Below are 13,488 nucleotides of genomic sequence, written 5' to 3' on the forward strand. Positions count from 1 at the left end.
ATCTCAGCGCCTTGGACGATACGCAAACTTGATAACGGGGCTCTGCCGCGTCAGGGTCCTGGATGCTGAGCAGTTCCCGGATTCAAACACCTAATCTCATGGTTCTGCTGTGACATTTTGGCTTGCATCGACGAATAAGAGAGCATCTATTCTGGCCCAAAAAAAACGGCAAACATTGCTGGCCATCTGCTACAGAGCCAACCAACTTCTTTTGGCCTTGCGGTGTTAAAAGTCCTTTACCCGCTCGCTCACCAGATAGGAACACAGTGCGCTCAAGAACTCAGGATACTGTGCTCTCGAAGTCGTTAGAAGCTCTCGACCTCACCTCTGTTTAAGGAAACAAGTCGTACGGGGGTTTCTGAGAGGCCAGATTCCCAAGAATTCTCAGGGCAACCTTAACCGAGGCCTGGACAAGCCCATTAAAATTGCTGACGGTTGGACTACCGCCAGGAGCACGGGGTGATGATGAGCTGAGGACTGGGACAACAAACCAAGCGATGACGTCACTAGCGGATCGTAACGTCTGGCAGAGAACTTCAAAGCCTGACAAGCACCAGACCAGCCGGCAGCAGCTCGAGCTGCCGGAGTAAGGGTCCGAGCTGGATGGCTCCAAGTATATGGTACGTCAATTGATCTCGAGAACTTTCAATAGTGTGCTCCTCTTACTTACTAGTGGCTTTGAAGTATCCAAAGTCCTCATCAGGTTGAGCATCAGAGCAGCGCATCATGTTTGCATCGATGGTGTTATCAATAGGCCAAGTGCACAAATTGCTTTGCATTCCAAGTGGAAAAAAGCCTAAAGAATCGGACCAGCCTCTATTTGCTCAAGGCCTTTCTGCCCTATATCAGCGTCTGTGTTGAAGTTCGAGCACCGAAATCCTACCTGTCGAAGGCCCAGGCCTAGGTAGATTGCCAGTTACTCTATCAAGAGTCCTATTCGTGCCTAGCAAGGGCTGCTGCACTGCGATTAGAAAAAATTAAGTTCTCTCCGATACGTAATTGGGGAAATTCTACATATCGTAGGCTTGAGGGAGCAGCGCGCTGTATGAGCATCAAGCCCCTGTCCCTGCACCCTTCCGAGCGCCCAAAGCGGCCCCTGTCTCCAAGCTTTTCCACGAGTGTCGCTTTGATGTTGGCAGGGCGTCTTCGATAAATCCGAGGCAGCTGCGAAAAAAGCTGTGGGCTTAAGTGGATAAAGAACAGCCTTTGAGCTTTGACTACAAGCTTATCGAACTGCTATACCCGCGAGCATGAGCGGTCCCTGTTGCCCCAGATTAAGGTGATGTGGTGAGGGACCGAGGTGTCGAAGAGTATGTTGCTTGTGTGTTGCAGACCGAAAGACAGCTGAGAATTAGGGCAACAGTGATTGGACAGGCCCGGGGATGTTGAGATCCAGAGCCCACGGTCAGGGAAGAATACCAAAGGCGATTTTCAGTTAAGTCGACTTGACGAGGGGACGCTGAGATCCAAGGTTAAACAGCAGTTAACTGGACTCAGGATTATTAGAAAAAAAAGGCACTATATTTATGTTAAATGGTTCATTTGAAACTTTGGGTCAATCGAATACCTCGACCAGGTTTTGTTAAACTCAAGAGATCGATTCTGTAGTGTAGTCTTCCTTTAAACGCCAAAATTGCTCGCACAAGTGCCAAATAAAAACTCCGCACTCTCGAAGAGTTTGTCAGACGAATACCAAACCCATTGTTCTCGCACTAAAGTACACCCAAGCCAACTTAATTCTGCGACTTTGTCGCCCCAGTATCAATCCTCTTGCTCGGCGGCAGATCAGGCTTCTTAAATACCCCATCGCCGCTATTATTCTTATTTCCGATCTGCGTAAATGCACCGCTCTTGAACCATCGATCCTCCTCGGCCTTCCTCTTCCTACTCAGCTCAGCCTGCAGCTTCGGATCAACCAGCTCCAGGCCCGACGCCGACGCGAACTTGAGCGAAGAAATAGTACCCGACGTAGCCAACCCCGTCGCACTGCCCACCGTCGTGCCAACACCCGACGTCCGCAGCCCCTGAGCGCTAGCCGCAGCCAAGTTGAGCTTGCCAGCACCACCAGTTAGACTGCTCCGCAAGCTCGATGCATTCCCGCTGATCGAGCTGACGCCTCCCCAGCCTTTATGTTTCTGGCTGAGCTTGGCGCGCGTGCGGTTATCAATCTGCGCAACGCGCAGCCGGCCGTCGCTGAGACCCAGCATACCGAGACCGGTAGTGTGGTCACCCGTGCCGTAGCCCACCTCTTTCTCTTCCTTGCCGAACGCCATGCGATTCTGCGCCTTGCGCAGCTCAGTCATTGCATAGGCTTCTTTGGCTTTGCGCACGCGGCGACCGCCGCGCTTGCGGCTGGGCTTGTCATCGGGTGCGGGCAGTGGCCGGGCCGATTTTGAGAGGGGCTTTTGCTGGAGCTTGTCGAGGCGCTCCAGGCATTCTTCACGCAAGCGTTCGCCCTCGGAGCCGTCGCGGAATTGATGGAAGCAGTCGCTGCGGGCGCACATGACGATCTTATTGGCAAACATCTTGATAGCTTGCTTCTTGAGGTCGCTGGGGATGGTGCGGATGATGGGGGACTGGTAGATGAAGCCTTGATGCCGGATGCCGACGTTAGTTGCCAACGCTGCGGTAGCCTGCTTCTTGGAGCCCCAGGCGGGCAAATTGCACGCCGGAGTCTTGGAGAGGGCGGTAAGGCCACCGGCTTGGTTGAGCAGCTGAGCAGCCGTCAGCGAGCCGATGAGAGCTGTCAAGTTCGGTGCGAAGATATTCATGCGCGACTGGACATAATCTGTCAAGGTCTTCTTGGCCTTGTCCAGGTCGATAACCATCTCGCATGCCTTGACGACTCGCTGCAGCTGCTCTGGTGGCATGGCTTGGCCTTTAGATGTCGTAGCCTCCACCGTGACGATCATCAGAGACGGGCCGTCGAGAACGGACTTGAGCGTCACGCCCAGCGGGTTATCGGTCGAGGTCTGGATCTTTTTGATGCTCTCCGAGTCGAAGGGCCCGTTGCCCAGTATCGCAACCACCTTCGCATACTCGACGGGGTTCGAAATCAGCGTCTCCAGCTCCGGGAACCGAACGGAGTAGTGGTCGCGGATGAACTTGTGCACGAGCATGATCTCGTTGTCGATCTGGGTGGACAGGCTGTTCGATTGGGTCAGAAGATGGTACTCGGGATGGTCTTCTACGTTGCCCACGTTCTCGGTTGAGGGCTGTGATTGGAAGTATGCGATTTTCTGCGAGGATCGGGGTAAACCGTCAGGGCTAATGCTCATGGGAAGAGATGTAAACGCTTTTCCTACTGCCTAAACGGGATGGTGCCGACAAGTAAAGGCAGGGGGAGTACTAACCTCGAGCACAGGTGTCAGCGTCTTCATCAATGTCGCGACGCTACGGACATCCTTGATGCCTCCTAGCTGCATCTTCTCGATTTTTGCTTTTGCATCCTCGCCGCTCTCGTCCCCGAGGCCGTTCGCGTCGCCATCTTGCATCTCCTGGTCTTCGTCCTCGTCCTCATCACGCACTTCCTCCATTGCTGTGTCCTCGCCATTGGCCGCTGTTGCGCCGGGAAGACCAGCCTCGTTGAAGAAGTCCTCATTGAGATCCTCCCCGGCTTCTGAGCCGGAGCCCTCAAAATCTTGAAGCAGCTCGTCGGCTAGGGTCGACATTGCTATTTGCTGTATAGATATTTGTGGTCGGCCGCAGTCGCAGGATACCGGGTGTCTTGGGTTTATCTGTCTTGTTTAATGCTGCAAGAAAAAGAGACTGTAAAGGATGGGAGCTCTTTGGACGACGCGACGACGGAGATGTTGGACGTGAGGATGCCCCCAGAAAGTTGCAATAGGCGCTCGACGAGCCAATGGTGGCTTTTAGAGTTCAAGCCGCTGGATGTTGATATCACCGCGACACAAAGAAGTGGGTCCGGCTGTATGCGTTCTGGTCTTGGCTTTTTCTTGAAGCTTGGCGCGTCCACTCTGCTTGGCAGGCTCTCCAACGCTACAGCAGCTTCCAGGGCGGTTTGTTGTAGCACAAGTTTAGCGATGAATCGCTGAGATCACGGCCACGACACCACAACGCCGTCCAGTCTTCCCTGTAAGAAATTAGCCAGCCGTTTACAGGCGATTCGCACGCCTCCATCCTATCTGGATATCTCGCCTTCTTTATATCCCGGAGTTAAACTAATCAGAAACCTAAAACTAAACCTCTCGACTGCGACAGCCATCACAATGGAGTCGTCGCGCGGTCCGCCGAGGGTTAAAAATAAGGCACCAGCGCCCATCCAGATCTCGGCCGAGCAATTGCTGCGTGAGGCCGTTGACCGTCAGGAGACCATCATCCACAAGCCGACCCAGCGGTTCGCCGATCTTGAGGAACTCAAGGAGTACCAGGGCCGGAAGCGCCGCGAGTTCGAAGACTACATCCGCCGCAACCGTCTGCGTCTGCAGAATTGGTTCCAGTACGCTCAATGGGAGCTCGAGCAGAAGGAGTTTGCCCGCGCCCGGTCTATCTTCGAACGCGCCCTCGATGTGCATCCCAACAATACCCGTAAGTCTATCAAGCATTGCCCATATGTTAGACCCGTGACAGACAACTAATGACCACCGCTCAACATAGAGCTATGGATCAGGTACATCGAGGCCGAGTTGAAGAACCGCAACATCAACCATGCTCGCAACCTTCTGGATCGCGCGGTCACCCGACTGCCGCGTGTGTCCAAGCTTTGGTACAAGTATGTCTATGTGATGGAGATGCTTGGGGACATCCCCGGTACCCGGCAGGTCTTCGATAGGTGGATGAAGTGGGAGCCGGACGAGGACGCGTGGAACGCCTACATCAAGCTCGAAAAGCGCTATGGGGAGTACGAACGTGCGAGACAGATTTTCGCCGCCTACACACAGGTCCATCCCGAGCCGAGGACATGGTTGAAATGGGCCAAGTTTGAAGAGGAGTTCGGAACCGCCGACATGGTTCGCGATGTGTTCCAGTCAGCCATCCAGTACATAGCCGAGACCTTGGGCGACGATGCCGTAGATGAGAGGCTATTCATTGCCTTCGCGCGGTTCGAGACCCGCCAGAAGGAGTATGAGCGAGCCCGGGCCATCTACAAGTTTGGCTTAGATAACCTGCCCCGGTCCAGGTCGATGCAGCTGCATGCGCAGTACACGACGTTCGAGAAGCAGTTTGGCGACAAGGAGGGTGTGGAAGACGTCGTGCTCACCAAGCGCCGGCGGCTGTACGAGGAGCAGGTGAAGGAGAACCCTAAAAACTACGATGTATGGTTCGATTTCGCCCGGTTGGAAGAGATGGGTGGCGACCCAGACCGTGTGCGCGAAGTTTACGAGCGCGCCATAGCCCAAGTTCCCCCGACACAAGAGAAGCGCCACTGGCGGCGGTACATCTTCCTTTTCCTCTTTTATGCGATATGGGAAGAAAAGGATGCCAAGAACATTGAGCGTGCCCGCGCCATCTATGACACTTGTCTCAACCTGATTCCTCATAAGAAATTCACCTTCGCCAAGGTCTGGATTGCCAAAGCCCACTTTGAGATCCGCCAGGGCAACCTAACCGCCGCTCGCAAGACCCTGGGCCGCGCGATCGGCATGTGTCCCAAGGACAAGCTCTTCCGCGAGTACATCGCCATAGAGCAAAAACTCTACGAGTTCGACCGGTGCCGCACGCTCTATGAGAAGCATGCCCTCTTCAACCCAGCCAACTGCCAGACCTGGATCCGGTGGGCTGAGCTGGAGCGTGGCCTCGACGACCTGGACCGCACCCGCGCCATCTTCGAGGTAGCTATCAGCCAGCCGGTGTTGGACATGCCCGAAGTCGTGTGGAAGGCCTACATCGACTTCGAGGAGGAAGAGGGCGAGTACGAGCGCGCACGCGCGTTGTACGAGCGCCTGCTGCAGAAGGCGGACCACCCCAAGGTGTGGATCAGCTATGCTCAGTTCGAGATCAACATCCCCGATACCGAGACAGAGGCCCAGGCTGCCGAGGGCGAAGAAATCCCCGTCAGCGAGGCAGCCAAGGCGCGCGCACGCGGCGTTTTCGAACGCGCACTCAAGAGCATGAAGGAGCGCGACCTGAAGGCTGAGCGGGTGGCGCTCCTGCGGGCGTGGCTCGAGTTTGAGAGGACGCATGGCGCGGCCGAGGACGTGGAACGCATCCGGCGGCAGATGCCGCGCGAGGTCAAGAAGAAGCGACGTATCGACGAGGACACGTGGGAGGAGTATGTCGACTACGTGTTCCCTGCCGATGAGCAACAGACCAAGAACTTGTCGAATCTGTTGGCTATGGCCAAGCAGTGGAAGGAGAAGACGGGCGGTGGGATCATGGGGTTGGGGGCTGGGGGCAGTTGAGGCGATTTCGAAGGTTGTGGGAGGTTCGTTGCTCGGCTGGAAAGCCCCAGCCTTTTCGTCGGATACTTGTGTATTTTGATGCCATATCGCTAGAATCCTCTCAGACAGAGAAATGTTGGCTTGGAGAATTGAAGGGATACGATGTTCAGGCGATCAAAAATCATATCCGCTGATGCGTTCATGTTCCTTATTCTACTTGTTTTCCTGCAGTCGCCACAGGCAGCAACCTCCGCAATTCTCACTAAAGGATCCAAATACACTGGACGAAACCTAAGATGTGGGAAGTTATGTACTACCTACGTCCCTGTACAAATTACCATTACCCCCGTCTTTCCCAGTTAAAAAAAAAAATGTTACTGTTCTGTGGGTAAGTCCTCAGGGTATTATCCCAACTCTCCTTTGTTAACCCGATGAATCATCATGATTATCCGAGTCCCGGCTCTCAATGTCCCTCCCATCTTGTTCAAACCAAGAAGTAAGTCATCCTTGCCATGAGATCGATTGGCTTAAACGAGTCCGTACGGGTCAGCTCTTAATCAGCTGTCTTCCCCTGCTCCTAACTCAGTCCTCCACGCTCCTGCTCGGATCACCGGTCATCTCGGCTTTCTGACCCTTTAAGAACGAGGATGCTTGTTTGATTGGTAGATGTGACATTGAAGAGGTGGTGGGTACCCTTTTTAGGTAGTAAATATGGGGAGGCTGGTGTTGGTCAGTTAAACCCTTTTTTTGCCTCGGTGTAAGTTGGTGAGGGGACGGACTAACACATGGTTGGGGATGGTGTGTCTTTTGGACTGGATAGATATGGTCAGGTGTGGCTTTAACCTTGGACCAGCTCTTTGGTTGAAATGGGTTCCGTGGAGCTGTGAATCCATGTTGGCGATGTCAAAAGAATGAGAGTTCGACCCTTCGGCTGCGATAAAGATAAGTGACCAATATTCTTTCCTTCTCGGAGCAGCAGCCTTGGGTTGTTGGAACTCCATTTTGACACTTTGCTATCAAGACAGTCTTTGTTGACCAAACAAGGACCTGTCCGGCGAGCCAACAACACAGCTTTGCCAATCCCACTCAGCCAACCGACAGGCAATCGAGCCTAAGTTGCCGTCCTTTAAGAGCTACAGGTGACCATCATCGTCCTTTTGGAGTCAATTGTCGTCAAAAAAGAACAGATCAAATACTCCTGACAGGTGTCACTAACACCGATAATCCTCATCGCCTCTCACTGCGGCTCCCAACGGAGGCACACTTCGTCCCTTTGGTCGCGTTCCGACTCATCATCACTTGGTGCTCTCCAAGCGGTCCGTCGGCAGGAGAAGCAACGGTGCACGCAGGATCAAATACACATCCCATGGCTTCTCGACAAGTCCGCTTGAACTGCTTCATGGTTTTCTTCGCCGCCCTGGCCTTGGAAACAAGCGCGCGTTTGAGCAGTGCCTTGTTGGCGAGCTTGAGGTTGGCTGGCAACCGACCAAAGCCGTGCTGCTTCTTAACATTCGGGGCATAAGTCGGGACCATGTCGGCATCGGAGATGATTGACATGTCGTCGGGAACATCGGTCGGATCGATGGGAGTGTACTTGGCACGCTTAGACGGGAAGTAGAAAGGAAGAGTGAGCGACTCCATCTGGGGGACATCGCCGATGTGTTTGCTGGTGGAAGAGGAGTCTGAGATGTCAGAGTTCGAGTCGTAGTCAACGCTTGCCTGATCATTGACTGGAGGGGCGAACAAGTTGGGGTTAAGTGGCTTGGAGACTAGCAGTTGGTCGCTCTCGACTTCAGACTGCTGATTGTCTTGCGCTTTATGAGACTGCTGGAGTCTGGAAACAGCCGCGAATTTTCCAATCGCTCGATTTACCTCAACACAGCCCTGGTCGTCGAACTGGAGGTCTTGCTCATCGTCGCTCATGTCTTCAAAAAAAGTTTCCGAGTCGCTGTCCGAAATGACGTCCTTCAGGCGGGTGCGAAACGAGCAGTCCCGGTCGCGGGCCAGTATGCTCTCAACAGAAGCACCGCGCAGGCCGGTCTGAAGCGACTGATACGGGTTAAGGAGATACTCAGGAGTAGTCGCAGTAGCGCGGGACTGCAGCAGACCTAACGGCTTGCTAAGCGGAATGAAGGCCAGCATCATAGCAGCTGCGGCAAAGGCCGGAGGATCTGTTTGGATGTGTTAGCCGGCTGCTAGCTTTTTTTTTCCTGTTTTTTTTTTTGGAAAAATCGCAGAAATCTGCGCGCAAAAGGCAAAAAGAAAGCAATGAGTGAGGAGAAAGGAGACAGTGTGAGTGAGGATGAGGGTCAAAGGGTTGCGAGCAGTTCCCGTTGAGAGAACCACGGAGAAAAGGGGGGTGGGGGACAACAACACTCATGAGAGTTACAAATGGAGGAGAAATGTGGGGGATGAAGAGTGTAGTGCTTTTGCATTTTAGTTTTTGAGAAATCTCCAAGCTTGTTGTTGTTTTGGTAATCGCAGACCAAAACACAAAAGGAGGGATGGAGAGTGAGTTGGGATGAAAGGCAAGCCAAGTGGTGGAAGCCCCGTATAAGTCACCACCAAAATCTAGATCCAGTAGCCACACACAAAAAAAAAAAAAAACAGTAAAATACAACCAAACATCCAAGTGAGTGGTGTAAAGACAGGCAAACAAAGCACACTAAAGTGGGAGTGAGTAGTAGCAAATCAAACTTTCAAAACAAGAGCAAGAAGTGTATCCTCACCTATCATGTTGGGGACCAGCCGCATCGCCAACGGCAACCCATTTCTTCTTTTCTTGCTGGTCTTTCTGCAGTCGTTGTGACCGTGACAATCGTGAGACTTTCGATCCAACACAAGCACTCGACTTGACAATGCCAGTCGAAGCACTCATGCGTGCGCTACACGCGGCAGGACGGTCGGCACGGCGCTTTCGTTGCCGCGAGCGTTGGGCCTTCAGGGCCCTCGCGAGGAGCTTGAAGTCGGCTATCGCCCAGCTGTCGCCAGAATAGCTGCAGTAGCTGTGAGTGTCGAAGGCAGTGACCGCAGAACGTGCTGCGCTCCATGATGACAGGAGCCATGTTGGTAGTTGATAATGGTGATGACAACTGTTGACGATGGGACTTGCTTGCTTAGAGATGATGAAATGCTGACCGGCTTGGGTGTTGAGACACAAGCAGGACAGATAGAGAGGAAAGGTAAAAAGGAGAACAACAGCCCGTGGTCCAGTAACTGTCTGCAGCGGCTGACACCTGAATAAAAAAGTTCGAACAGAGCACACGTCCGCCTGTGTCCACGTTTTTTCTCAGAGATATCAAGCATAAAACTGACTTGGGTTTGGTGACGTCGTGACACTTGGTGCCCAATGATACGGGATGTCGCAGCTACCCTCACATTACCTGGTCTTTAACCCAGATCAAGACCACCAGGATACCAGATGCGATTGTAGGAAGAAGTGCAGGGCGAGCGGCGAATGGCGCGCAGGCCAAAATGAAATGAAGAGCAAGTCTGGGCCATCCACACGTCGGCCAGTCCACATAACGTCCAACCGATCTCAAGTTCCCAAAGGAGCTAGCACCAAAGGTTGCTTAATGTGGGCTGTGAGCTAAGGTTACCCAGTCAGCACAGAGCTGCTCAGCCTTGTGAAAGCAAATCACCGAGCAGGGCGGACGGCGAGGATGGCGGGGAGAATGAGTGACGTGGCTTGGCACCAAAACCGTTGCGCTGTGTCTGCCACGTCGACAAGTGCGCTGTCCACAAATCCACAGTCCTTTCCTATTACAGAAGCGCCGTCTGATTGCAGCCACATGCACTGTTATTCTTGGATTAATGGGGCTTGGGGGAAGTAGCCGAGGCCTGGAGAGCAGCGAGAAAGTCGCTGGCAAAGTGCGGTGAGAGCCAATCATTCACAAGTCACAACAATTGCCCGCAACTGGCTCTAGCCGCAAGTAACGAGCCATGTACGTCATCGTCCCGGCACGGAGATGGAGAGATGGAGACATGGGGAGACGGAGAAGTGGCCCGACTGGGCGTTCCGGACTCCGTCGATGTAACTTTTTTGTCAGCACCGTCGCGGTACCTCCCACGGCCCGGTCCCCCTGCTAAATCGGCGGACAAGACTGGGGCAAGTGGGCCAAGCCTGCCAATAAGTCCCCGGCTTGACAATGCCTGATTATCGGCTGTTGAAGATATTCCCCACGTCACGTGCAAGATCTGGTGATCATCAAGCCAGTCCAAGGTGGTCTTGACGAAAGACGCCACTTGTTATGGCAAATGAAGTACACAGATATGCTGATATGGGACAGATGCATCTGCGAGGAAAATACATGCATGATGTTGCGTATCTGAGCCAACCAATGTCTCTGTTCTGTGATTGTGATATCTTGAAGTCATCAAGATTCAAGACAGACCTCTAGGTCTCCAAAATTCAAGAATTGAGCGAGAGTTCCTGAACTTCACAGCCAAAAGCAATAAGCATGGACCAGCAGACAAAAAAAATATTCAATTGAGCTGGCTAATATTTTGCCACATTTCTTTGTCTTTCAAAACGACCTCCCATAAACTCCAAACCTCACAGACCTGGCCATGTCGTCAAAATCAAAAAAAGTACCACCAAGCATCATCTCTTTTGATAAAGAAAGTCCAGTCATTCATGACCCATTTCCATCATCCATTTGGTAATAACTAAAAAAAAAAAAAGTATTGTCATCCAAAAAAGTCATATCCCAAGAATCAAAACAAAGAGGTGCCGGGTTCGAGCCAGCTCATATCCATGTATGTCGGCACAAAAAGCTCCGTCCTTCAAAGTGGCGAGAACATTCTCTCCTCAAAACTGCAAAACGTCACTGCTGGCCTTGGCTCGAGGATACTGCGCAGCGACTGATCATCATCATCCTCATCTTCATACGGAATGCCGTGCCTGTGGAAGATGATGCTATTGATGCTGCCGCAAACAGGCGAGCTGGTCATCTGCCAGGGGCACGCCGATGACGATGGAGACTTGGACGAGGATGGCGAGGTAACAGCAGTGGAAGAGGATGAGGAAGAGGTTAGCGAGGCTCTATCTGCGTTGCTGGACCGCGACGACGAGGTGCTTGCGCGACGAAAGGATGTCCGCAGGCTGAGGGTGGAGAAGCGGGATGCGATGGCGTGGAAGCGTGATGAGTGCATTTTGGTAAGCTTTTATGGTTGGATATGTCTGCGTTGCACAAGAAGGCAATGATACGATAATATTGAGATGTTGGTTGTTACTGGTGCAGTCGGCGTAGAAGTATGAAGTTGGTTTTAAAGTCAAACGTCCTGGCGCAGCCCGGCGTCGTAGAAGTGAAGAGGTATCGGTATCGCGACGATGTTTCTTGGTCTTAAAAGGCACTGCCTGATAAAGCGAATGTCGTAAAATGAAAGAGGATAATGCTTCGTCGAGAGAAGGGGAAAATGACAGGATGATCTATGCCTTGCAAAGATCGAAGAGCAAAAGAGAACGTCAAGAGTACGAGGTGATAATGGTCTTGCTTGCCAGCAACAACATTAAGGCCAGGCCTAGGCTGGGGGATAAACGAAAGTGAATCAATGATGGTCGTCGCGTTCAGGGGAGGGTGATGTGGTCACTTTTAAGCATGAGACACTCCGATCAAAGATGGAAGAGAGGAGGGGGGGGAATGCTCGTATCAAGCACAAAGAGGACAGAGCAGTTTCACTGCCCTGCCTCGTGGTATCGCTGTGCTCGGAAACCTGCCGGAGAATATGCCAGGGCGTGCCCCTGCGCCAGACAGGGGGCAGATCCACGGCTAAGGTGACGAAACCACCCAAGAAAAACCACGCAGCAAGGAGTTAAGTAGGCACAGCCTACAAGTACGATCACTGTTTACGCTTGAAAAGAATGGATGTACAAGTACGTGGTTAACAGGATCGGGGAAATAGCTACATGTAGCAAGCAGCACCGCGGGCTCAGGTCAGTAATGTAGTTCCGTGCAGGATCATGGATGGGAGAAGACGGCGACTTTAAAGACCAGACCATCTGTAATATGTACACCAGTGGCAACGCCACATAGTAGTGATGGATTGTTTGGTTGATGCAAAACAGGGTACCTGCGGCCACGTTGGGAAGGTCTGCTCATGCGATCGCTTGCTCGACTGGCTGCTCACTTGCACATCAGTCTGGAAGATCCATGGATTAAGAGCAGGACATCAAGATATGACCTCAATAGCATAGAGGCAACGGGGAAGTTTGCAAGGAGAGCATCACTTTGAATGATGGCTTTCTGCTTTATGGCCTCGAGTGAGAGGGCAGAGTCATCCTAGGACCAGTGGCTCCCCACTCAGCAAACAGCTCACCTCAACAAGAACACTTGACCTCAATCGGTCAGTGTCTCTCCATCTCCCTCTGATCACCAGCCATCAGCATAGGCATCAATATGCCGTCACATCGGCTCTTGGTTGCCTTGAAGGCATGAGTCTCGTGTTCGCGGGTTCGAACTATCTCAGAGTTTGCATTGCACCCGAAGTGGAAAGTGGGGGGTTGGGTGAAGCATGGGCCTCAGTCTGATCGTCGTCAGAGATACGGGAGTATCTCCACTGGTGAGGTCTTGGCAGTGGGGCCCTGCAACGTTCGGACAGGTTCTGCTTTCGCGGTTGTGTTTCATCTTTTTCTACCTTCGCTTTCTTTGCTTCTGTGGAGATCACAGTTTCTTCCAATGTTAACTTTCAACATTGAACCTGGAGCTCTCTACCTTGCGTATTCCTCGCAAACACATCTAGCAATGAGGTTACAAAGGCATTCTGTTATCGCTATTTATTTCAGCATGATGACTCTTTCCTTAGACATGAGCACATCGCTTCTGACTAAGCATACGCAAGAACATTACTTTCCTATAATCACTCCATTATCTACTAGCAGCCATAGTCCGTCAGCCTTTAATCTGCACCGTGGCACTATCCAGCCAGAGTCTCTCTCCCAACGTTGTATCAGAGACTCGGGCATTGTGGCGATGGCAAACATACGTGACTTCCAAGAACCATTTACACCCCAACCCGACCAGCTGACCAGTGACCCGAAACTTTTAAACCCATGAAGGAGTCCATGCCACCAACACCAGTCACGTTTTTGCTCTAGACTCGAGCCTACCTACCTGCCTGCCTGCCTACCGCAACCTCCCAGCATAGG

The 13,488-nt window shown here is 52.5% G+C and overlaps 4 protein-coding genes across 4 annotated transcripts; 2 read left to right on the forward strand and 2 right to left on the reverse strand.

The window, feature by feature from the left end:
- Positions 1-1,733: 1,733 nt before the first annotated feature.
- Positions 1,734-3,671, reverse strand: CTHT_0010050 (putative RNA splicing factor; the record flags this gene model as incomplete). Its single annotated transcript, XM_006691465.1, has 2 exons — positions 1,734-3,239; positions 3,354-3,671. 2 exons carry the CDS (start codon positions 3,669-3,671, stop codon positions 1,734-1,736), a joined length of 1,824 nt encoding a protein of 607 aa, XP_006691528.1.
- A 558-nt stretch (positions 3,672-4,229) lies between these two features.
- CTHT_0010060 (uncharacterized protein) lies at positions 4,230-6,362 on the forward strand (the record flags this gene model as incomplete). Its single annotated transcript, XM_006691466.1, has 2 exons — positions 4,230-4,548; positions 4,618-6,362. The coding sequence occupies 2 exons, from the start codon at positions 4,230-4,232 to the stop codon at positions 6,360-6,362; spliced, it is 2,064 nt and encodes a 687-aa protein (XP_006691529.1).
- A 1,206-nt stretch (positions 6,363-7,568) lies between these two features.
- Positions 7,569-9,406, reverse strand: CTHT_0010070 (uncharacterized protein; the record flags this gene model as incomplete). Its single annotated transcript, XM_006691467.1, has 4 exons — positions 7,569-8,512; positions 8,999-9,006; positions 9,071-9,311; positions 9,370-9,406. 4 exons carry the CDS (start codon positions 9,404-9,406, stop codon positions 7,569-7,571), a joined length of 1,230 nt encoding a protein of 409 aa, XP_006691530.1.
- A 1,847-nt stretch (positions 9,407-11,253) lies between these two features.
- CTHT_0010080 (uncharacterized protein) lies at positions 11,254-11,593 on the forward strand (the record flags this gene model as incomplete). The annotated part of the gene is made up of 2 exons (XM_006691468.1): positions 11,254-11,499; positions 11,585-11,593. The coding sequence occupies 2 exons, from the start codon at positions 11,254-11,256 to the stop codon at positions 11,591-11,593; spliced, it is 255 nt and encodes an 84-aa protein (XP_006691531.1).
- Positions 11,594-13,488: the final 1,895 nt, after the last annotated feature.

Source organism: Thermochaetoides thermophila (assembly GCF_000221225.1).
Source record: "Thermochaetoides thermophila DSM 1495 unplaced genomic scaffold scf7180000011812, whole genome shotgun sequence".
NCBI classification, from domain to species: Eukaryota; Fungi; Ascomycota; class Sordariomycetes; order Sordariales; family Chaetomiaceae; genus Thermochaetoides; species Thermochaetoides thermophila.